The sequence below is a fragment of the Acartia tonsa genome, chromosome 9, assembly GCF_053477335.1.
Source record: "Acartia tonsa isolate MP-2025a chromosome 9, ASM5347733v1, whole genome shotgun sequence".
Taxonomy (NCBI): Eukaryota; Metazoa; Arthropoda; class Copepoda; order Calanoida; family Acartiidae; genus Acartia; species Acartia tonsa.
In genome coordinates, this window is record NC_137268.1 from 773,925 (window position 1) to 800,903 (window position 26,979).

Consider the following 26,979-nt stretch of genomic DNA (forward strand, 5'->3'; position numbering starts at 1 on the left):
CAGCTTTTCACGGACATTAAAATGAAAGAAAATGTTAAGAATAAAGCCGAATGCCCAGGCTAACAAAAACGGGTATTAATTCAAAGATTTTCATTATGTTCGTTTAAAATTGTCTATAATACAAGGGTGTACAGGATTTTTTAGTATGGTGGGGAACCGAATATTTATCGGTTTCGAAGCCATACTGAAAGTATTTTCCTTTTTTAAGATAAAAAAATATTTAAAATCTTATACTTAAAGTAACAGTAAAATATATCTTTAAATGATACTGTAACTATAAATTATTTGTATCCTAGGAATCCTTCAAAAGTTTTGAACGACATATTGACAGTTTCAACCTTATTTTGGTTGAAATCAAATTATTGTGCCATTTCAAAATCAGGGATCTTAAGGGATAAGACAATGGGCGATAAATTGATATACATCCCCAGTGATCATAAACAAAATTATCCCTTCTGTAGTTTAAATTTATTATTTAAAATGTTAATTTTAGAACTGAAGACTAATAAAGATTTAAATGAAGTACCCAAAGGTTTCGAGCCAAGGTTGAAATAACGTGATAATAAAACTTTGGGTACCAGTGTAATTTACAGTTCAATTTCCTCGCCCTTCCTGCAGTAAATAGTTTTATTAAAACTTTTGAAATAAATGTTTATGTTCGCTTTTATATATTTTACTTTTTAGTAGCGAAGCTACTGTATAATACACTTTGTCTGTCAGTCCTTCAGTCCGTCCGTTATGCTATGGAGGAAAGGTGATTTTCCTGGCTGACATTTAAGATATATTGCTAATTTTTTTTTGTGAATATGCCTTCATCCAGTTAAGCAAACATGCATAATTAACTAGTACAGAATGTCCAGAATCCATAATAGTTATTTATTACATCGTATTATAGACATGTTTCCGCGTAATAATTTCATGCTTTTTATTTTAATATACGTGGAAAAATATATGTAATAGGATACTATACATGATCTTTCAGTAAGACTAAGAACCATTTCTAATCCAGCGGATATTAACCGGTTTTAAAGCCATACTGGAATAGTTATTTTTCTTATTGTATTATAAACAGCTTTCTGTGTGTAAAAAAAAAAAAAATAACCTGTGCAACGACACCGACTTGTTTTTCCGACAGCTTGATTCTCTCGGCCTCTGGTATCTTCTCCAAGTATTCAGGTCTTAAATTGTATTCAACTACCTGGAATAATCAATATAATTGTAAAATTTAAAAATTAAATCTCATTGTTTTGACTAGGGCTCTGCAGCCGCATGTCAGCTGCCTGTAAGAATAAAGGAAAACAAGCTTATACAATTTTTAAAATTAGCTGGAAGTCTAAACCTGACCCAAATATGGCAATTCCTCTTGTCATTTTAAAAAGATTCAAATGATTCAATAAAAAGACACTGTAGGATATCAACATCCATACAAACAAACCTTACTAACTTCGCATGCAAAAAAGTGGATATTATCGACATGATTTGAATGTATAGGATGTTTCTAACTTTCTATCATGAAAATTTTAGATTATTAAATGCTTAAATTACTTGTTTTTTAGCAACTTGTATTTTTGAGTAATTCACTAAACCCCCAAAATGTAAATTTAATTTTTAGTAGAAAATCTACTCTATGATCTCCTTTTAGTTTCTCTATTTGTCTATTTTGTATTTGTGGGGAAATCTAATTTTCTCGGCTGCTATTTAATATGGGCAGCTGAAATTTTGGGTACTGATTCCCTGAAACAATACTTGTCAAGTAAATAATTTACTTTGTCCGTTGATCTATCAAAAGATTTATCGCATATTCTCTATTTCTTATTTCTTTTTTGTATAATGTCCGTTTTTTCATCCATGATTTTTAGTGCTTTGCTACTTATAAATGTTGTCATCCTTGTTATGAACAAAAATGTCCTTGCAATAACCATGACCCACTTTTTATACAGAAACATAAGAAAATCCAGGTATTTAAAGGGAATAAGAGACAATGGCCGATAAGTTGATGAACATCCCCATTGAAAATTCCCAAAATTACCCCTTTGTAGATTACAGTTAGTGGTTTAATATATGTAATAAACCAACCAATAAAAATTCAATAAAAGTCTCCAAAGTTGTTAAGCCAACAAATAAGATAACGTTATCTTAAAACCTTGGGGACTAGTACTTTAATTAACTGCCCATTGTCCCCTCCCTCCCCTGAAGAAAACATGCACATACCTCAATTTTATTTATATTCTGTAGCTGGGTTCTTGTACTTAGTGGTATAATATCCTTCTTTATCCTCCTGTCAAGAAATTTCAACAATTATCTATCTATCTATCTTTCTATCTAGCATTATCTATCTTTCTGAAGTATCTATCTTGTATCCAGAAAATTTCAACAATTATCTATCTATCTATCTTGTTATCTAGCATTATCTATCTTTCTGAAGTATCTATCTTGTACTTAGTGGTATTATGTCTTTCTTTATCCTCCTGTCATACAGAAATTTCAAAAATTATCTATCTATCTATCTTGCTATCAAGCATTATCTATCTTTCTGAAGTATCTACCTTGTACTTAGTGGTATTATGTCTTTCTTTATCGTCCTGCATGTCATACAAAAATTTTAACTATTATCTATATATCTATCTTTCTATCTAGCATTATCTATCTTTCTGAAGTATCTATCTTGTATCCATAAAATTTTAACAATGATCTATCTATCTATCTTGATATCTAGTATTATCTATCTTTCTGAAGTATCTATCTTGTACTTAGTGGTATTATATCTTTCTTTATTCTCCTGTCATTCAGAAATTTTAACAATTATCTATCTGTCTATCTATCTTGCTATCAAGCATAATCTATCTTTCTGAAGTATCTATCTTGTACTTAGTGGTATAATATCCTTCTTTATCCTCCTGTCATCCAGAAATTTCAACAATTATCTATCTATCTATCTATCTTGCTATCTAGCATTATCTATCTTTTTGATGTATCTATCTTATTATTTTTCTATCTTTCTAAAGTGTCTAATTTGTAAGAAAGGTGTTATCTATCTTTCATCTATCATTATTTATAATGCATCTATCTATCTAAATAAGTATCTGTTATATATTTACCTATCCTTTATCTATCTTATTTCTAATGATATGATAAATAACTCTCTTTATCACTTATCTATAGTTAGGTATTTCAAAAATTATCTATCTTTCAGGGTAAAGTTCTTTTTTTTCAAACTTTTTTGTATAATTATCTTACTAAAATATTAATATGATATTTTATTATGTCAACCTGCTATTTGAAAAAATCAATACAAAAAATATCCTTCATAAAAATAATTTAGCTGTAAATTTATCTATGATTCCATCTGTAGTAATACTCTTATTAATGATAACGCTATCAATATACTTTATGATATGACAAAATAATACTACAAGTAATTAATAAAAATGTACCTTTTACCTTTATAATATGCAGCTCAATAATAATTGGGTAAGAGTAATACATTTTATTCATTGTGCTATTTTCCCATTTTAAGAATAGGCGACAACATTGTATACAGATACAAATGCAAATTACTTATTAAAATCAATTTACATATGGGTATGGTTTTTTCATGAAAGATTTTGTTTAAAAACTCCACCTTCTGTATAATTTATTTATAATTGTTCTATCATTAATTAATTCCATATACAAATTTTAGCTTGAATTGATTATTAAATTTGAAGCTTAATTAGTTGTTAGATAAGAACTTAACCTTAATTGATGAACTTTTTTGCAAGTAAAAGAAACAATTTAAGATATATTAAATTCTCCAAATATATCTTCTTAAATTTTAGGATTCAAAAGTTATCATACTATAGATATATAACGTGTCTTATCCAATTTAATATCAAAGGAAATTACCTTTTTTCTAGTCTGACATGATAGCATACAAATGAGATTATTTGTACCTGTTGTTATGCATAATAATATCATTCTAAACTGGTTCTATAACAATATTATATTGTATTTCACAGTACAAGTAAGGTCTGAGCTAGCCTGATTTTTGCTGTGATTTTAGAGTAAATTTTATGTTTAAACCCAGGATAAATACTGCAATGCTTATCAAAGTGTGTAACACTCCAAGGGGGGAAGTGACATTGGGATTTTCATTACACAAGTCCCCAAACTCTTATGATAATGTTTTCTTATTCCTTGGCTTTACAACTTTGGAGAATTTTAAATTTTGATAGGATAATTTATTAAAATAAGTTCCAAACATTTCAACCACTCATTGTAATCTACATTAGCGTATTTTTTTTATCATGATTGGGGATGTACATTAATTTATTGGCCATTGTCTTAACCCTTTAGATCCCCGTTAACATTAAAACATGTAAGATAAAATTACATGTTGTTGCAGAAAGATAAGATTTAAATTTTCTGAATGATTAAATAAGACTTTTTTATCTTAAGAAGAAATACATGATGCATTTAACATATCTTTTTGTAGAAGTTAAAAAAGAATTGAAATTAAAAAAGCTGTCTTAATTAAACATTATGTTCCTATTTCAATATCAAAGATAAATAAAAGGATGTTAGTATTGGGTATTACATCAATTTATCGACAATTGTCTTGCCCTTTTAGAAAAAGTTGTCAGTCCTTTATTTATGTAATTTAGGATTTCCTTTCCTTGTTTTATTAAAAAGCTCAATGTTAGGTTTAAAACAATTGATAAAAAAAAACAATTTTAATTTTTTCCCAAGCACTGAAAACATTGTTTAACACAAGGTAATTTTTGGGGGAAGATTCATTTATGATCAATATCCCTATCCCTGAGTCCCTGTGTTTAATAATGATGACTGCAGAGATATTCTCCACACATTTACACAGCATTGCACACTGTTAGCTATTTCTTTAGTCAGTCTGCTACATTATAATCACAGCTCATAAACATATTGATCCAGTTAGAAACTCTACTGTTATTTTATGATCACTAATTATAATAGGAACCACATTCTATGTCTGGTTTCTAGTACTGACAGACATTAATTTGATAAAGCAGCTATTCACATGCTGAATTTTATTAAGGTATTGGGCTATAATAAGGTACTTAATAAAACCATATTGTCTAAGAACCCTCTAAGGCAATATTAAAAGTCTCTATTAAAGCAAACTTTGTCATGTATAAATAAAGATTAGTTGAAGTCTTAAGTAACATGATGTCTAAGCAAAGTTTTCTGGCGCCCTATAGAAATCACACTAGTAAGTATCAAAATACACCCAAAAAAGAGTTTAAGAGTCAGGGAAGGGAATCTTAACCCCCTCCCCAAAGTTTTAACCCTTTCTTGTTTAAGAAGGTTAAGTAAAATTAAATTTAATGCTAGAGACAGACATTTACATAAAAGTGCAGTAATTCTTTTCTTTCTTATTCTTTAAATTTATAATTCAGATATCTTAAAAATACAGCTTACATAATCATATCTAACAAGTAATATATAGAATATTATATATAAAGAATAACAGAAATAACAAAAGAAATTAAATATTATATAAAAGAAATTAATATTTGTATTGTATAAAAGAGTAACTTCAAACTAAAAATTTATATATAAATATTGAGTTATACAATATACTTTATAGATTTAATTTTTTAATTATCATCAAATTAAAGTTTTCTTTTTCACTGTGTATAGTTTATAGTTTGATAAGTTTGAAGGCTGTTCTTCTTTCAGTCTAAAAGTTTGACTTATTAACCTTCTTCCAGTTTGAATAGATCTTGCAGTCCATGCTTTGTTTAGAACCTTGTTTTATACAAGTTCCATTGTCATTGTTTATGTATCTACTCAGAAGACTTTGCAAAAGTTTTAGCTTTGACTTTTCTTTCTCTGACCTAAAAAATTGAAACAATATCATTGTAAATCAAATTAATCCTAATTAAACAAAATTGATTTTTGGCAAAATTATGAAAAAATAGTTACCATGAAGTTTGTGGAGTGAGATCCCTCTTATCCCTGATGTTTCTACCCATACCAGGCATAAAGGCGACCACATTGGCATTGTTTCCTGCACAGTTCAAAGATAATATAATTAGATTGATGTATAAAAAAATCATCTATTTACTTGAAATATTGAAGAAGAATAATTGAAGTAAAATTTAAAACCCTTAGTATTAAAACTTCCAGAATAAGAGTTTAATGATTATAATCTGAAGATTAACTTTTCTGACACTGAATTATTTAAAACTTTTAAAACTATATCTTAAAAAATATATTTAAAAGTTCCTAAGTCTAAAAAACCTTTTGGAAAAAAAGGGGACATGGAAATTTAAATCTTGCATATTTTTCCCAAAGTTGATTACTTTTATTGAATTTGATTGTTCAAATTTGCAGTGTCAAAAATTTTCAACCAATAATTTCATCATCTTTTCCTGCATTATTATTGTTGGCAATATTGATGTTGTTGATATTATTATTATTGTTATTGTTATTATTATTATTATTGTTGTTGTTGCTGTTGATGTTGTTGGCCAGGTTGGCTGCCAGTGACATGGCACCCATCGCAAAGTTGAGGAAAGTCAGCGATGAGATCCCGGATTGATTGCGACATTTTTTCTGCAGATTTATCCAATATTCATGTTGAGAGATTAATTTTCATGAAAACTAAAAATGCCTTTTCTAAATAGAAAATGACCAATGCAAAATCTTAGTTGGACAGACACAAAAACAAACTGTTTTGGAGGTTTTTTGAGCCATGCAAAAGATGAGAAATCATTGAGAAAATGACTTATTAAAGAGTAAAACCATATCTTTTTATCAACCAAGAGGAGCATTTAAAGGAGAACTATATTAATTTATAACAGGCAAAGATTAAATAAGGAATAGATTAATATATTGACCTTGATGAATTTTTTTTAATCAAGCTAGTTTAATCCATTAATAATGCATCTAAAAATTAAGATAATATGTCAAAGTAAGCTTGAATTCAAGGCTGAGACTTTGAACCAATTTTACCAAACTTTAAAAGCTTGTAATAGTTAGTAAGAAAACTTTAGATGTTTATAAATAAATATATTTGTACTTGATACAAAACACAACTACCTAGCTAAAGTTTTTGAACTTTAGAAGGATAAAAATATCCATAAAAGTAAAGCTCAATAACAATTATACAAACAAACAAACTTAAAAGTCTGATAAAAAAAAGATGTAAATTTGAAACTAAATTGTTGGATATAGACATAATTAAATTATTTTGTTGGCTTTGCTTCTTGTATGGTGTCAAATTGTCATAAAAAATATAATCAAGCATCATCATCCAAGATTATAAATTGATAGGGCAATTCTGAAATAGAACCTATCTATATGAACACCCTGAATGTAAAACAGCTTTGCTTCTAAAAAAGATATTACGGAATTTAAACAACAAAAACTGTTTCATAACTGTAAAATTTACTTCATATGTTGACTTTTAAAAGCTCAAACTTATTTAATATAACTTTTCTATTGCAAAAAAGAAATCTCAGACTTTTGGTGATTCCTAAGACAACTCAATTTAGTGTTATAACATGACAGTTGGATGAGTTAATATTTCTAACATATATGTAGATATAAAGATTTAATCATGTTAAAATATCAATTTTAAACTTCAATCACAAAAATGTAAATTTAAAATTTAACAACTATTAATAATCATTGCGAAAAATTCAGTATGACTATTTTAAAGAAGTTAAGTTTTTAGCTATTTTTATACAATTATGCTATCAACTTGATTTTTGGAGTAGTGATTTCTAAAACAAAAAGGTACAATGTAAAAGCAAAGTATCTCAATAAATGATTCTAAAAGAGTATGCATGTCATGCTATATTTGTAAATGTTAATGTTTATCTGACTTGTTATGATGTTGGCATCATTGTTGTTAAGATATTCAACTGTGATTCAACATATCTAATCCGCTAAGGAATCCATAACCTTTAGGGAGGGATTGGACATTGGACTGACATTATACTAGAACATAAAAACTGTGGTTATTGAATGTAAACTTTGGATACTTTTTAGATTGGTTGGTTCAAACTTGCAGTCATCAAACTTTTTAGCAATCAATCTTTAATCTAGGGAGGATATATAGAATGGGTAAAATTGTTTATTATCATCACCATATTGAACATTGCCTTATCCCTTAAGATCCCTGATAGCCTTCAACCTATGATGCTGCCCTTTGATGCATATGAATCAAATATTCATTGATGATCTCAATCTTTCATAGACGTACAAAAATGGTTGGTATTGGGGGGTTGTACCATCCCCAATCATTTTCAATATTTATTTCTCCCCCCCCCAAAAAAAAAAAATATGTCAACTATTTTCCCTCATTAGGGGTGAATGGGGTACCCCTTTAAATTACCAATGAGTAAAATTTTAATAGTCATGATTTTTCAGACAGACTAATAATATACCCTGAAAACATTTTTTAAGGGGGTATCCCAACTTTATTAGATTTTTAAAAGTCTTAACCACCCAACAAAATGGTTTACCCTTATTATTGAAACTTTTCATCATCCCCAAATAAAAAGGTTGGATATCCCCTTGCCTTCTTTTCTCCTTTGTTATTTTGATAATATTCTGTTTTATCAAGTTTTGTAAGTGGATGTTTATATAAAGATCAAGAGAAACTCTGTCAGTCAACTTTATGGGATTTCCATTTTAAATCTATTTTCTTACATTTTTATAAAGTTGCTCTGACAAGAAAGAAAAACTTTATCTGTTTAATGGTTAGCAAGACATAAGCTATATTTGAGGTACTTTAATAAAAGGGATTTCATGGGATAAGGCAATCAATGATAAATTGAAGATAAACAAGGTTACCTCCTTTTAACAATCACCCTAATTTTTCAAGCCAATATTTAAGAAAACGTGGTTCTAAAACTTTGGGTACTAGTGTAATTTAAAGTACTTTGTTTCATTCTTCTCTTGATAACAGAGATGGTTTACCTTAGATGTGCCTGATAAATCTAAAAATGACTATTTCAAAATCAATGTATGAAAATAATTATATCTTCCAAAAAGCTAAAAATGCAACATGATCAATAATCAAATTGTGCCTTATTGTCAATCAAAATGTCAACTTTGATAAAGAAGAAGAAAATTGTCAATCATAGATATCTGTTATGGACAGAATCAATGACCTAAATATAGAAAAGTTTTGCATCTAACAAAAAAAAAGAGGAATAAAAAGGTATATTCTCTTTATCTAATGTCTGAATAATCCAGTATGCACATGATGAATTATAACAACTCAATATCATGAATATTGAATACTAGATTCCTTTTTCTTGGGCTTCTCCTCCTCTGGTTTTCTAAAAAGAAATAACAAGGCTTATGACAGAGAAAAAATATCAAAACAACAGAAGAAAAAATTAAAATATCAATGTTGGATGCATAGGATCTTGGACAAAGTAGCTTCGGACAAAGTAGCTTCGGACAAAGTAGCTTCAGGACAAAGTAGCTTCTGGACAAAGTAGCTTCAGGACATTTACTTAAGAAAAGTAGCTTCTAATATTAATAAAGGTTATGGCCGCAGCGCTCGGCCCCCTGGCCTGCCTAGCCGCGGGCGCTCGGCTCCCTAGCCTATAACCTAACCTAACCTATGTTAGCCTCAGAACATTTATTTAAGAAAAATATCATCAACTGATAATACATACAGGCTGCGGCACATAAATCCGGACTTTTTTAAAACGGCCATAGCGCCAAGACTACTTGACCGATCAGGACGTTTGACCCCATTTTGAAATACTTAGGTAATGACCTTTTTACCCATGAAAAGCTTTGGACGATGTAGGACGTGTACAACGAGCTGGCCGCGCATATGTTCAACTAAGCAAATTCGAAGTGCGCAGGTTACTCATGAAACTTGCTAAAGGTACTGTTATATACATAAGTTAGGTACTAGAAATTACTAGAGTTCTTTATTCAAGTTGACTTGCGTGTGGTACTCCGGCAAATTGACACGAGGCATATTGTGAGATGTCAAAAACGCCAAAAATCTTGAATATTTCACGATTCTCGTCTATAGGGGCCCATTTGGAATCTTGAATCTCGTTTTAGACTATGAGTTGCGCTGACAACCCTAGCTAAATCTGCATGCCATTTCCAAAAAGGTATAAAACGTCGTTCTAGCTCAACTGTGGCCCAAATAAGAGCCGCCGTGTCGAAGTGTAGCTTGAAAGATGGGAATTGGGATCCTGCAGTTACTCACGTCCCTAAGGAAATGTGGCCTCCCAGCAGCCCAGATCTTTATCCATAGACTATTTGGCCCAGAGCTACTTTGTAGCATGCACAAATAGACGTGCCTATACCATCAAGACCTCCCTCATTGCCACTATCAAGGAGAACTTCGCCAGTTTTTACAGGGACATCGTGACCAGGGCCTGCGGGCAGTTTAGGGGGTGGGTAGGGGCGGTAATTGAGGCTGTCGGCGATTTTATTGAATAATCTAATTGTCATATACCTATTTTGCCTCTCAGTTTTTAAAATTCTATAAGATCTTTAAAATTGACGATTTTATGTTCATTTGTTTACAAATTAGAAAAAGTCCGGATTTATGTGCCGCACCCTGTAGGTGGTTTAGAATTTCGTGGATTTTGCAAAAAGTGGTTGATAGATTTTTACAATTTTTAATATTGTCTTTATAAGTTTTAATAATGTTTTTACAATTTTTTGGTTAGGTTAGGTTAGGTTATAGGCTAGGGAGCCGAGCGCCCGCGGCTAGGCAGGCCAGGGGGCCGAGCGCTGCGGCCATGACCTTTATTAACAGTGGAGGCTACTTTTCTTAGGAAGCTACTTTGTCCGGAAGCTACTTTGTCCTGAAGCTACTTTGTCCGGAAGCTACTTTGTCCTGAAGCTACTTTGTCCGGAAGCTACTTTGTCCTGAAGCTACTTTGTCCAAAGCTACTTTGTCCGAAGCTACTTTGTCCAAGATCCGATGCATAGGTAGAATAATGGGATGGGAAAGCACTGAAAAACTTAGACTAGCCAAAATCATTTAAATAGCATCTTATTTAGTACTGTCATCAAGTACTTGAAGGAGTAAGGAAAGTAGGTAAAAAGACTCAAACCCAACTTATATATAAAAACTAAAAGCCCCAAACAATCCAGAGACCTATTAGCAACTTCCATGAAATGGAAAATTCAATTGGTTGAGTAGTTATCAAAATCTTAAGCTAGAGACAAAAAACATTTTTACTTTATATAAAAGTATAGATCTAAGCCTAGTAAGCCATGTACCTGTCATAGATGAGATATCTCCTAGCTTGCCTCTCTGTACTTCTTACAACTCTTTGCCTAGGGTGTTCATACTTATTACCAAAATAGAAGAGAAAAGAAAAGAACAAATTAAGTTTATCTAAATTATCAACCATCTAACTTAAGTAATTAAGTCTACAGAAAGTAATGAAAGTAGTTTTGATATTTTTAAAAAAAGATACTAGTTATGGTAATATGAAAATCATATAAATGTTTTACCTAACTGTATAATTTTATTGGAGTTTTACAATAGTTATTGATTAGCTTTAAGATTTCTAATAGAGTTGAGTTATAACAAAAGTTATTATTGAACAGGAAATTCTTTAAGATAGTTATGATTTAAATAATTAATACTTCTTAAATACTTTTGGGTAACTTCAAACTCAAAAGGTTTATAAAAAACATCATGTTTTAAATGGACAGGAGAAATTTCAAGTAAGGATTTAAGAGTTGCTACGCTTTCAATTGTACCTAATTGTTACAGAAATCACCATGCCAGCAGATAATCTAACAAACTTGAAAAAAAGAGAGTGTAAGCACCTTTGATACTTATCTTTAACATTGTGCCTGATCGTCCTAGAAATCAATATACCAAAAAATCTAATTAAGAAAAATTGGAAAAAAAAATAATTAGCTTTATGTATGAACACCCTGCCTATTGTTATATTCACTTTTTACCCAGTCACTGAATGTGAAAAGACCTTCAACACTGGGATTTATCACCTGGGAGTTGTCCCAGTCCCAGTTCAAACTTGAATTTAAAGTATCATTGTTGTTGTTGTTGTGTGTCCTTGTGCCAGATTCTTGTTTCTTGTGCTTTGCATTGTGTTTTGATTTATAGGCGGTGACAAAAATCAGAATTGGACCTGAGTCTATAGGAAAGAAAATATTGATTGAAAATAATAAAACATCTATTTTTTTCTTTGTTTTATGATAATTTTAAGAGAGAGAGGGGCTAATGGGCTAGTTATTATACTAGTCCCCAAAGTTGATTTCTTATTTGTTGGCTTAATAATATTGGGGACTTTACTGAATTATGAATGGTTGTTTTATTTAAGTTGAGTGTTCAATCGTTTCAACCACTAATTTTAATCTACAGAAGGGGTAATTTTTTGAATCATCGTTGGTGATGTATAACAATTTATTGGTCATTGTCTTATCCCTTTAGATCCCTGATAATTTTAAAACATTTTTTGCAGGTTCAATACTAAAATATCAAGATTAAAAAGAACATAGAACATTTATCAAAAACAAACCCTTTAAATTTTAACTCCCCTTTTTTCATGATTTTTAAAACATTATTAATTATAATATTCAAAAGATCATTAATTAAAGAAATTATCCATTAAGCATAATTTTAAAGAACCTAATTATAGTATGATAAAACAAAGGAAGGTAGAATTTTTGCCCAAATATAATGTAAAGATAATTAATTCTTTAGACAGGGAGTATAAATTACATATCATCTGGAACAGAAATAGGAATTCTGCAGAGAATTTAATTTTTTTTTCTACAATAAGGTAAAAATCATCATCATTTTAAAGTTACACAATTTTTTAGATGTATACTCATATTCTACCATTAGACAAAAAATCTGAAAGCTGCTTTTTAGATACAGTGTATGTAACAATCAGTCCACAATTATACCCTTCTGGTCAAACAAACAGACAGACAACCTGTTACTTTTGTAATAAGAATTAGAATTCATGTTTTAAAAAAACACAAACAGCACATAGTGTCCAGTTAAAACTGATATCATACAATACAAATGACCAATGATAGGCCAGTATACAATTTACCATAGGTCAATTACAATGTGCACTTGCCTATCATTGGTATGATTGTATGAACTCATTTTTTATTGGACTTTATAGGCTGTTTCTAAAAAACATATTCCTTTCCCATACCTTGACCACTGCTTTTATCCAGCATTCCTTCATCTATATTATCCAGCAGCAGTAATGAACCTCCAGAATTTATACTCTGCCCAGAAAACACAGGTTTATCATCACCATCTACAGATAGTTTTGTCTTGTTAATCCTGGATTTTTCCAAAGCAATATATTTATCAACATTTTGATATGGTGGATTAAATGTTATCTTTGTTCTTTTTGATTTTGGATCATTGATCTTTTCATCTTGAATAATATTTTTGTGTTTTGTGGATGAAAACAATTCATGATCACCTACTACAGATAGTTTTGTGTCTTTTATCCTGGATTTTTCCAAAGCAGAATATTTATTAACATTTTTATATGGTGGATTAAATGCTATCTTTGTTATTTTTGATTTTAGCTCATAGATTATTTGATCTTGAATAATATTTTTGGGTTTTGTGGCTGTAAACAATCCATGATGAACTGAGCTGTCAGCCTGCAATCCCAGATGATAAATCCTGGAATCAGGTAGAGCCAAGGCTCCATAATGATATGGAATTAGGGCAGGGAAGACTGCAAGTAGGACTGCTGGAAAAAACTGGAAGACAGGTAAACAAATTATACCCAGACACAACATTATTTTGTATTTTTATTCGAATAGTTTTTTCACTTTATTTTTCTTTATACATATCAAATTTCTTACAAGTATGATTATAAATAAATTTCTCTAACAAAACATTTGAATTTATAAAACTTTAACTTATAAATATGTAAAGTCACAATATCAAGCCACCCAACTGTAAATCATTGGGGTATTGTAAATCATGAGAATCTACATAATTTATCCTTTCACAGAGAAAGAGACATAAAGTAGTTTTTGCTGAGAAGTCTACTCCTCCCCTCTATTTACCTCAGGAAGGGAGGGGGAACATTGGATTATATTTAACACTGGTACCCAAAGTTTTATTCACAGTTTATCTCCTTTGTTGGCCTAATAACTCTGTGTATTTTTATCAGATGTTTTGACTTTTCAACAACAATTTTGAGATATTTCATTTATCATCATTGGGTATGAACATACATTTTTTGTACATTGTCTTATCACTTAGGCTCCCTGTAATTTACCTCTCTCTTATACATACAGAAATAAATATATTCATATAATAGGAATATGTCTATAAATGTTTATTGAATATAGTATTGTACCATCATGAAGGGGGTATATTGTATCTGTTATAAATGATCATGGTTCTGAGTTATTGAGAATGCATATATATAGGTTTAATCCTCTATCTTTTACCAAACATAATCTTTCTTTTTTATTTCAGCACATAACTTTTTTGTCATTGGTTGATAAGAAATGTATCATACAGAGAGGGGACAATGGGCTGTTTATTACACTAGTCCCCAAAGTTTTATGATAACGTATTCTTATTCGTTGGCTTAACAACTTTGGGAACTTTAGTGAAATTTGCTTGATTGTTTCACTAAGTTGAGTGCTTAAACGTTTTAACCACTAATTGTAATCTATAGAAGGGGTAATTTTGTGTATCATCAATTTGTTGGCCTTTGTCTTATCCCTTTAGATAACTGATCACAACTCACTTTGCAATTACTTCAAAAGTCACTAAATAGTTTGATTTGTATAAATATTATTTCTTTGAAGTAAAATATTTTCATAAGATCTAATGATTGTATCTGCTATATGACGTCGTCTCCTGTACAAAATGTTGTTCAGTTTTTAGCTTTTTTTAAATCTTAAGTTTTAATTATAAAATACCATATTAAAAACCAGCGGTTAAGCTCCTAGAGGACTCAAGTTCTAATGGGGTTAGGGAAAAAATCGACCCCTGCCCTTTTAAATAAATTTTAAAAGTTTGGATGATACATTTTTTGATCAAATTATAATACCCAAAGTATTTAAGCCAACAAAAAGAGAACTTTAGAACCTAGTTATTTTAGACTTAATTGTCCCCTCTTTTCCTGGGTAAAACTCAGGGAGGGAGGGGACATTAGACGGTTTACTTTACTAGTCCCCAAAAGTTCTCTTATTCGTTGGCTTAACAACTTTGGAGACTTTTATCTTTTTTTGATTGGATGGTTCATTAAGTTGAATTTCAACCACGCATTGTAATCTACAGAAGGGGTAATTTAGTGTATCATCATTGAGAATGTACACCAATTTATTTATCAGCCATTGTCTTATCTCTTTAGATACACGAAAAACTTCGCGACATCTACTATCAAAAAACTGAACTAACTTTCCTTCTTCTCTTCTTACCCACCGGAACCATCAAAGTATTGGCATTGTTGCTGCTATTATTGTTATTCTGCACATTCACATTGGCAGAATTATTATTGTTATCATTGTTATTGTTATTGTTATTATTATTGTTATCATTCACGTTCGAGGCTATGTTAGCAGCTATACTTCCTGTCATTATAAAAATGTGTTCATTTTAAATTTAAAGCGTTTTTTGATAGCTATTATTCTTTAATTGAGCATGTTAGACTTGTTCTATCGATCACAGAACATTAAAAAAGTTGAGACAGATGGACATACAGATAGACGGACAGACAGATAGACAGACAGACACGTTCGAGACTATGTTGGCAGCTATACTTCCTGCAGGTATAAACTGTGTTCATTTTGAATTTAATATTTTTTATCCTTAAATTAAGCATGTTAAAATCGATTACAAAACATTGTAATTTTTTGCAGACGGAAGGACGGATTGTCAGCCAGACGGACAGACAAACAGATGGTCAGACAGACAGAAGGAAAGACTTACAGACAGACAGACAGATGAATGAATTAACAGACGTACAGACAGACAGACGAAGGTCAATTCTAGGAAATCATAACCATGGGTACAATATCAAAAATCTTGATTGGTTGGCTCAAACTAGCAGTGTCAAAACTTTTCAACCATTAACTTTGTGAACACATTCCTGCAGCTAGCACAAAGTTGAGGAAGGAGAATGCACTGAAAACATAAAAACAGCATTTTTGAAATTATTTATTAAAGTAACAGGATGTCTGATAGTTTTTCTGTGTGTGCCCTATATGGATCTTCTATAAAGTGAAGCTTCTTATATAGGTCCATGGAAGGTTTTTACCTATTTCGGGAGAGTTAGACCTCTACCCTCTTAAACAAAAATAGTCCCTAGAGAAAATACCCAATCACAAAAACTAAAATTTAAATTAAAGTGTCGACTCCCCTCCCAGTTATTCAATTGCCTACTTGCCTCTAGAGGCTTATATTCTAGTATTTATAAAAGTAACATGATGTCTAATTACTAATCTACTAAAATAAACAGAAAATTCTCTTTGAAATAAAACTTTTATAAAGAAATTATTTTTGGTCAGAAAATAAAGTAAATTAATTTTCTTCTTATTTTTCACACTGGCCCTGACCCAATAGTTTCTACATCATAGCAAACCAAATTTGAACAGAAAAACAGCTTAGATAGGACCATTTTTGTACCATCCAATCAAATTATGTAAAAATTACCCAAATTCTTTTTTTGCCTAAACTTTAAATCAAAGCATTGATTCTACAAAGGACAATTACATGATATTCCCATTGATTGTGCCAAAATAACCCCTTTTGTAGAATTTGTAGTTATTATATATATATTATACTAGAGTTGGCTCGATATAACTATCTCCCTATTGGCTAGTTTTCTATATGCATATCTATTTCTCAATAAATCTATTTTCCTCACCCGGCATTACTATCTAAAAGAAAGTAAATATCTAATAATTTAAATGATTTTAAAAAGATTTTTTAAATTATATTATTTTCTTTACATTACCATCACCAAAGGGTTAATTATGATGATTACAATTTTAGTTTAATATTTGAACACACAAAATGTCGCCACAATCGTTTTCTTTAAAAACAGAGTTTTCTTAAATTTATTATATTATAAATCTAAATTTTCTTTTTTATGATTAGAAGTTAAATACATCAATATAAGGTAAATAGCAACATGAAATGAAAAAAATGAATTTATTTTTAATAAAGTAAAATACTGGGTCTTATCGTTCTGGGCAATGAGAGTTTATTATGGATTATTGGAGCACTATGAGTTTTAAACATATATTCTTTGGAAAACTTGAGCTCGTTTATAGACATTTATTTCCTATATAGATCTGACATGGATCTTGAAGCAATTAAGCAGGCCGTTTTGTACACGTTAAAAATTGGAAGATTTCATTAAATAAAAGTTATCGCAAATATACTTAGTAAATAATCCAAAGTTTTAGTAATTGGAAAATATGTAAATTCCAATGTCCCCTACCTTCCTGATACTTTCAGAACCGGTTTTAATCCAACAAATGAATCTGATGATCGAAAATTGTTGCTTGAAAAAAGAAACTTCTTTGGGAGTAAGGTAATATTTCTTCATATATTTTTCTCTTCTAAAAACTTAATTCATTAATCTACCCCTTTACAATGACCAATACCACACTTTAATGCTTTGGAGGGTTTGTACATTATTTTGTCTACTGATTTTTTATTATACTAAAATGCATGAAAGTTGTGGACATTGGACTTTGATTACACTAGTACCCAAAGGTTTATAACCATGTTAACTTATTTGTTGACTTGAAAACGAATACTTGGGTACTTTTAATGTATTGGTCACAAGCTAGTAGTTTTTAAACTATTAGTGACAATAAAAATTGTAATGTACATTAGAGGGAATTTGTCTATCGTCATTGGGGATGTACATCAATTTATCTAAGATCCTTGAAATTAATTGGTCTTCAGTTTTCAGTCAATTTATGTATAGATCCTAGTAAGGTTTTAGGCTATCTTATGGGAAGGGATGTTCAGATATCCCTTTCCCCCTTTAAATGGCTCCAAAGATATTTTTTATAACTGAAACTTAAATGACTTAATTATTGTAAGACAATACCACTCAAGTTGCACAAATAAATTTTAACAAACATTGAACGAACAGTTTTATAAAAGGACTAAATAATTTGTTTTTTTTATATATATTTTGTAGATATCTTAAAGGATAAGACAATGGACGATAAATTTAAATGTCCCCAAAAAATTACTTCTTCTGTAGATTAAAAATTAGCAATTGATACTTCAATTCATAATAATGATGTACTAAAAATGCTGTTTTTATAACAACCTAACAGAGCTTTAGGGGTGGCATTTCTCTTTTTTACTGGGCGTTACTTGAGGCTTCAAAAATGCATAATTCAATTAATTGTCAAAAAAATCAAAAAATCATGAGGTTTCAAATGGAATTACGGACTTTCTGGTTACGATTATAGTGTTGCTACGCTTCCCAAATCATACCTTATTGTTATAGGAATCATCAATCAAAGTTTGAAATCAATAGGACATTTCTAACCTGTTTAAATTAACGAAAAACGGACCGTCCCTAATTATAGAAAAGCTTTACAAGTAAAAAATGCTGTTGTTTTAAGAACCTAACAGAGCTTGAGGGGTGGCATTCCTCCTTTTTGCTGGGCGTTACTTGAGGCTTCAAAAACGCATAGTTCAGCTTATTCTTCTTTTTCTTGTTATGTTTTGATCCATAGCTGTTGCTCTGAGAGGCAGCGTAATATTCTCCTAAGATTAGGTTTTACATTTATAAAGGAATGTTTGGAGGGTGGGGGGTGGAATTTGACAGTTATTTATACTGGTACCCAAAGTTTTATAGTATTCGAAAGCTTATAATTTTTTTTTTTAAATTTTGATTGGCTGGTTTCATTTTAAAAGTCTCCGAAATTTTCAACGCTAATTTTATTCTATAGGTGGAGTAATTTTGTTTATTATAATTGGGGATGTACATTAATTCATCATATATTGTCTTAACATTTAAGTTCTCTGGGTATTAGGTATCTTCCAGGCATCTAAAGGGATAAGACAATGGCCTATAAATTGATTTACATCCCCAATGATGATACACAAAATTACTCTTTCTGGAGATTAAAATAAGTGGTTGAAAAGTTTAGACATTCAACTTAATGAACTAATCAATAAAAATTATATTCAAGTCCCCAAAGGTGTTAAGCCAGCTAATAAGAAAGCGTTATTATAAAACTATGCTTTGATTCATAGCTATAGCTCTGAGAGGCAGTAAATATTCTCATATGGGAGGAGGTTGTTTTACATTTATAGAGGTATTTTCTAGGGATCTAAAGGGATAAGACAATAGCCGATAATTTGATATACATCCGAAATGATGATACACAAAATTACTCCTTCTGTAGATTAAAGTTAGTGTTTAACCGTTTGGACACGCACTTAATGAACCAAGTCCCCGAAGTTGTTAAGCCAACGACGAATAAGAAAACGGTTGTTTTATATTTAGAGAGGTATTTTCTAGGAATCTAAAGGGATAACACAATAGCCGATAAATTGATGTACATCCCTAATGATGATACACAAAATTACACCTTCTGTTGATTACAATTAGAAGTTAAAACATTTGGACATTCAGCTTAATGAACCAACCAATCAAAATTCAATAAATATCCCATTAAAAAAATTTGGGAGATATCTGACAGTTCATTACATGTATACCCAACGTTTTTAATAGTTTTTTCTCGCATCGTATTATAAACAGCTTTCCGCGGATATAGAAAGTACAATTATAACATTAAAACCAGTTTTTTTAGCCCTGGGGTGCCGAAGGCAAGGGCTAAAAAACTGGTTTTAATCTTATGATTGTACATTTTTAATTTTTATATTCGTAGAAAGCTGGATATAATACGATGCTAGACATGGTTTTTTTCGTATGGATGAGAACCGGTTCCTATCCACCGAGTTCGAATGAATACGAGAAAACACGTTATCTTATTTGTTGGCTCAAAAACTCTCAATGCTTTTTTTGAATTTTAAATGTTTGGTCTTTGTTTTTTTCTATTAAGATATCTTAAGGGTTAAGATATTGGACGATAAATTACTATACACCCCTAAGTACAAAAATCAAACTTTAAACTTTCTTTAAATTAAATTAAACTGTTAAATTTTAAGAAAAATGGCCCATTTCAAAATATATACACAAATAAAATCCGAAGAAAAAAGTTATAAACATAATAAAGAAAAAAGTTTAGGCTATGCAATGACTTTCACATATTGGTACCCAAAGTTTGAAGAAACCTTTATTAAATCTTTATAAAGTTGGTTCAAACGAAAAGTGTTCAATACTTTTTAATATTAATATACAGAAGGAGTAATTTTGTTTATCATCAATTGGGTTGTACATCAATTTATCCGGATATTGTCTTATCCATTAAGATTCCTGCTATTTTGATCATATGCGGATAAGATGCGGATAATGTGCGGATAATGTGCGGATAATATGCGGATAATATGCGGATAATGTGCGGATAATAAGCGGATAATATGAGGATAAGATGCGGATAATGTGCGGATAAGATGCAGATAAATGCGGATAAGATGCGGATAATATGCGGATAATGTGCGAATATTAAGCGGATAAGATGTAAATAATATGCGGATAATATGCGGATATTAAGCGAATAAGATGTGAATAATATGCAGATAATACGCGGATAAGATGCGGATAAGATGCGGAAAAATACGGATAATATGCGGATAATGTGCGGACAATCTGCGGATAATATGCGGAAGTTAATGCACACTTAACATTTAGAACTAATCAGGAATTATAAGGGATAAGACAATGGGGGTAAACTAATGTACAAACCCAAAAATGATAAAGAAGGTGTATCAACTTTTTTTTTATAGCTAGCCGGTTCTTTTAGTAAGTAGTAGATGTAAAATTTTTCATAGAATTCAGATATGCAATCGTTTTTTTTGTAGACCTCTTATTTTTTAAGTAATTTAAGTTTTTTTAAAAAATAATTAAGTCGGTTTTAAGGTACTAAAACGCAACAAAATAAAAGAAGAAAATGGCCAGTAAGAACAAAAATAGTAAGATCTTTAATTTGACACCTTACTTTTAAAATTCTGTTGAGTAATTATTGAAAAAATCTATTTTTTTAACCTCGGTTTAATAAAAACTTTAGACCTAAATATTTTCTCAAACAGACATAAAAAACATGGGTTCATATATACCTTTAGAATCAGAAAAATATTACGAATCCATTGTAAGCAAAATTGAAAAAAAGTAAAAAAATAAAAAAATTAAAAAATGGCCAATTGTATTTTTTGTTCTGGCAACACTATTGTCTTCCCTTTTTTACCCCCTCTTTACCCCCTCTATACCCCTTTCCCATTTTTATACTCAATTCAAAAGTTAAGACGTTGCCTGTACAATATAATATGATATTTTCATATAATTCCTTTTATTGTAGTTTATATACTATATTGTAAACTTTTTTTTTCAATTTTGCTTACAATGGATTCGTAATATTTTTCTGATTCTAAAGGTATATATGAACCCATATTTTTTTACTTGTGAAATGATAAAATTGAGTTCAAAGTTTTTATTCTCGTGGGTTTAAAAAAATCGATTTTTTCAATAATTACCTGACAGAATTGAAAAAGTAAGGTGTCAAATTAAAGATCTTACTATTTTTGTTCATAATGGCCATTTTCTTTCTTTTTTTTGTTGCATTTTAGTACCTTAAAATCGACTTAATTTTTTTTTTTTTAAACTTAAATTACTTAAAAAATAAGAGGTCTACAAAAAAACCGATTGCATATCTGAATTCTATGAAAAATTTTACATCTACTACTTACTAAAAGGACCGGCTAGCTATAAAAAAAAGTTGATACAACTTCTTTAAATCAATTACCCAAAGTTTTTCAGTTAAAAACTTGGTTCAACAGCTGTGGATACCAGTGCATTTTGTAGACCAATGTCCTATCCCTTTATAAAACTTTTAATAAAAATCCCTGAAAGAACTAATATAAAAAAAACTTTGATGTTAGTGTCTGTTGTGAGTTATTCAAAAGTTTAAAGAATAATATTAGGGTGTAACATGTTGAAATGAAAAAGGCAAGGTACCCAAAGTTTTCTTTAGCACAATGCTTTAGGTACTTATGACAGGTTAGTTTAAAGATAAACTTTATAAAAAAATTTGGGGTACAAAAAAGATTTATTTTCACAAATTGAATGTCAAAACATTTCAAATTTTAATTTACAGAAAGATAATTATGTTTGTCATAATTGGAAAGGTGGGTGAGGCTTTATTTATTGTTTATATTCAGATTTTGATAAATATATGAAGTATTCATACAAGCCGTTAAAGAGATTTAAATGGACACACAAACATAATCTTAACAGTGAGGGAGAGTACATTGGGCTGTCTATCACACTAGTCCCCAAAGTTTTATAATAACGCTTTCTTATTCGTTGTCTTATCAACTTTGGGGACTTTTATGTAGTATTGATTGGTTTATTAATAAGGTTACTTGTAATATACAGAACGGGTACACATAGACACAACTTACTCACTTATATACAGGATTTAAATATTAAAAGAAAATATAGACAAACAATCACCTTATTACTTTAAGTTCTAAGGAATAAGAAAAATCCCATAATTTCTAGAACATTCCCAATGATGATACAAAAATTACCCCTTCTGTAGATTACAATCAGTGGTTAAAACGTTTGGACACTCAACTAAATTAACCAACCAATCAAAATTCAATAGTCACCAAAACAAATCTATAGTATAGATGTATATACAGACAACTACCTCCCTTCCTTTTTCAAAGACCTCTTTCGTCTGCTTCTAAATTATTTTCTGCTACTTGGCTGTGTTAATATAAGCGACACTATTGGTTGATTTTCAATGACAAATAGAAAGTTTGCACAAGGCGGTTGCGATGGGGAGATACAGTTATTTCTCCCTCTAGTGTTTTACTCTAATGTCACCAAAGATAAGAAAACATCTTTATAAAACTTTGGGGACTAGTGTAATAAACAGCTCATTGTCCCCTCCCTGCCTGGGAAAAATCTGTAAAAATGTAAAAATTCCTGGATCTAAATTTTCAACTTTTGTATTCTTTCTTCGTAAATCTTTTCTTCTCTGAATTAAATAATAGTTATTTTAAACATCGTATTATAGACAGTTTTCCGCGGATATTAAAATGATAAATTATAAGATTAAAACCACTTTTGTCAGCCCAGAGAATTCGTGGAAAATTGTCCGTAATACTATGCTATACATTATGTTTCAGTATGGCTGAGAACCGTTTCTAATCCACCGGATATTGATCGGTTTCGAATCCATACTGGAAAACCAATTAACAAGGATGACAACAATCATAAGTAGCGCAGTACAAAACATATGATATATGGACAAACGGAATAACTAAATTTATGCACATTCCCAATGATGATCTACAAGATTTCTCCTGCTGTAGAATTGAAACTCAACTTAATAAACCAACCAATTAGATTCAATAAAAGTCCCCAAAGCTGGTAAGCCAACGACTAAGAAAACGTTAAGAAAACTTTGGGGACTAGTGAAATAGACAGTCCATTGCCCCCTCCCTCCCACTATTCTCTTACTTTCTCATGAGGATTTATATAAAAGTTTGGGTACCTTTGGATTTATATAAAAGTTTGGGTACCTTTGGATTGGCACTTCTTTGCTGACGAGAATGTTCAGGATTTGATTTTTCTTGGGTTCCAGGAATAACTAAAATCATAATTTTTATTAATTTTTTTTATTTCTTAGGGCGGTAGTGGACATTGGACTATAAATTACACAGGTACCAAAGGTTTCAATAACCCACTTTCTCGCTTGTAGGCTCTAAAACATTGAGTACTTTAATAACATCTTGTGTCCAAACTATTTAACCAACAAATTTCATTTAGGGGTAATTTTGTTAATCACCATTGGGGATGGTCATTAATTTGTAGTCCATTGCATTATCCCTCAGGATAACTAATATTTCTAGATTAAGGTATCTATATTTTTCTAACCTACCCAAAAAAACTCTTTTTTAGTCTAGACTAGGTTATCTAATGGATTATTTGATTAATCTATTTATCCATCTATCTACCCGTCTATCTATCTATCTATCTATCTATCTGTCTGTCTGTCTGTCTGTCTGTCTGTCTGTCTGTCTGTCTCTCTGTCTCTCTGTCTGTCTGTCTGTCTGTCTGTCTGTCTGTCTGTCTGCCTGTCTGTCCATCTATATATCTATCTATCTATCTAACCTACCTAGCCTAAAATGTTGTGTAGTTTGAAAGGCCAGGTAATCTAATAAATTTTTCTATCTATCTATCTAACTTACCTAGCCTAAATTGTTGTGTAGTATGAAAGACTAGATTGTCTAATGGATTGTTTGATTTATCTATCTATTAATTTATATAACTATCTATCTATCTATCTATCATTCTATCTAATTACCTAGCCTAAAATGTTGTGTAGTTTGAAAGGCCAGGTAATCTAATAAATTTTTCTACTATCTAATTTACCTAGCCTAAATTGTTGTGTAGACTAAAAGACTAAGTTATCTAATGGATTATATGATTTATTTATCTATCTACTTTCTATTTATCAATTTATCATTCTATCTTTCTATATATCTATCTATCTATCTATCTAACCTACCTAGCCTAAATTGTTGTGTAGTCTGAAAGACTAGATTGTCTAATGGATTGTTTAATTCATCTATCATTCTATCTATCTATCTATCAATATATCATCTATCTATCAATCTATATATCCATTTATCTATCTATCTAACCTACCTAGCCTAAATTGTTGTGTAGTCTGAAAGACTAGATTGTCTAATGGATTGTTTGATTTATGTTCTTCTATTTGGTGGGGTTGTAATAAATTGTCACAAGATACAGAGCTTGGGGCTTCACTTAACAGTAAACACAAAGTCACAGCATAACAAATAAACATCCTAAGAATAAAAATAGTTATTTCAGCATTATTATATATAGGTTTCAGCCTATTAATTTAAATTAAACATTAGAAGATTAAAACTAGTTTTTTTATCCCCGAAACTGGTATTTTCATATTCGTTGAAAAATTTCTAAGATATGATGATATATAATGATTTTTCAGTATTGCTGTTCTGAAAAGGTACTAATCCAGCGGATATTAATCAATTCCGAAGCCATACTAGAAAAAAGGTCAATATCATTCTTATTTCGAAATCTCATAAATTGTTATAAGAAAAACAACTTACAAAATAAGGAACTTTCCCTCAAACTGTCTGGCAAGCAAAGAAACCCCGTTTAGAAAATTAAAATATAGTATGGAAGATTTTTTCTTTATGTCTAACAATGCAGGGGTAGCATGAACCCAATATAACAGACACTGACACGATTTAAAGGAAAGCACTAAAGATTAAAATATTAAAAAGATTGGACACTACCTGTTTTTACTAATTAATCCAGGTTTTATAAAATTACCAAACAAAATTAAGCCAACAAGTGAAGAAAGGGGTTTTTAGAACTTTGGGTACTAGTAGGAATTACAGTCCAATTTTCCTTTTAAAGAGAAAAAAATACCTGAAACATTATTTCAATTATAGAATCGTCCTTTTACTGTTGATCTCTTGATAACAATGTTCTGTATTCCAGTCTTGTTTTATAACTTCAATTATAGAATTGTCCTATTAGTGTTGATCTCTTGATTACATTGTTCTGGGTCCCATTCTTGGTTTAGGGCAATTAAAACTGTTCCTTTTACTAAGAAATTATTACACTCACTTAATTAATAAATTATGCTATACATGATCTTTCAGTATGGCTGAGAGCCAGTTCTAATCCAGCCTATATCAATCAGTTTCGATGCCATACTGGAATAGTTATTTCTCGCATCGTATTATAAACGGCTTTCCGCGGATATAGAATGTACAATTATAAGATTAATACTAGTTTTTTTAGCCCCGAGGTGCCAAAGGCACCGGCTAAAAAAATGGTTTTAATCTTATGATTGTACATTTTTATATTCGTAGAAAGCTGGATATAATTCGATGCTAGACATAGTTTTTTCGTATGGATGAGAACCGGTTCCTATCCACCGGATTCGAATGAATACGAGAAAATACATTCTGGTAGAACGGAAGGATAGTTCAACCGACAGATAGTTAATAGTCAGTAGTTATGATTGACTATAAATTTTGTGAAATACAGTGTGTGTTTTTTATGAGAACTTTTTTGAAATCAATTTTACCCCAATTATAGTTATCAGAATTTAATGATTAACGACTTATTTTCTTCGTTTTTTATAACCATTTATAGAACATGGAAAAAATATTTCAGTTTTCATTTAAAAAGTACAGTAAAATAAAAAATTCAAAACTTAGGTGTCAACATCTAAAAAAGTTTTTAGCGCATTTTTCTTGAGCTCAAATTTCTACCCTTTGCAAGAAAAAAATTGGATTTTCAGTAGTCCACTTTGGGGGGCCAGTACTCCCTCCCTGGTTGAGATATGTATCTGTATCAATTTTTAACTCTGTATCCCAACTTTAAAGCGTTTTGCAGCCATTCTTGCAAAGGGAAGAAGATTTGAGCATGAGAAAAATGTGCTAAAATAATTTTTAGATGTTGACACCTAGGTTTTGAATTTTTTATTTTACTGTACTTTTTTAATAGAAACTGAAATATTTTTTTGATGTTCTATAAATGGTTTTAAAAAATGAAGAAAATAAGCCAATAATCATTAAATTCTAATAACCATAAGTGGGGTAAAATTGTTTCTTAAAAAGTTCTCATAAAAAAACACACTGTATATTCTGCGAATGAACATGAATGAAGAAATCGCATACAGACAAGGGTAAACTCAAAATCTCAAAAAAAAAAGTGGGAATATAAAAGCGGTGCTATTTGACTTGAACACTTATTAGAACTGTTATGAATTGATCCTTACGCAAAATCCACATTTTCACATGAC

The 26,979-nt window shown here is 30.3% G+C and overlaps 1 protein-coding gene and 1 long non-coding RNA gene across 2 annotated transcripts; both read right to left on the bottom strand.

Annotated features, from left to right (window-relative positions):
- Positions 1 to 9,224: 9,224 nt before the first annotated feature.
- Positions 9,225 to 14,482, bottom strand: LOC145327647 (uncharacterized). The gene is made up of 4 exons (XM_080171184.1): positions 13,167 to 14,482; positions 11,915 to 12,131; positions 11,242 to 11,298; positions 9,225 to 9,314 (listed from the first exon to the last, which is right to left on the bottom strand). Exons 1-4 carry the CDS (start codon positions 13,771 to 13,773, stop codon positions 9,260 to 9,262), a joined length of 936 nt encoding a protein of 311 aa, XP_080027310.1. The 5' UTR covers positions 13,774 to 14,482; the 3' UTR covers positions 9,225 to 9,259.
- An 8,566-nt stretch (positions 14,483 to 23,048) lies between these two features.
- On the bottom strand, positions 23,049 to 25,770 carry LOC145327648 (uncharacterized). Its single transcript, XR_013882203.1, has 4 exons — positions 25,593 to 25,770; positions 24,819 to 24,979; positions 23,690 to 23,757; positions 23,049 to 23,142 (listed from the first exon to the last, which is right to left on the bottom strand). It is a non-coding gene; the product is annotated as an uncharacterized LOC145327648 (long non-coding RNA).
- Positions 25,771 to 26,979: the final 1,209 nt, after the last annotated feature.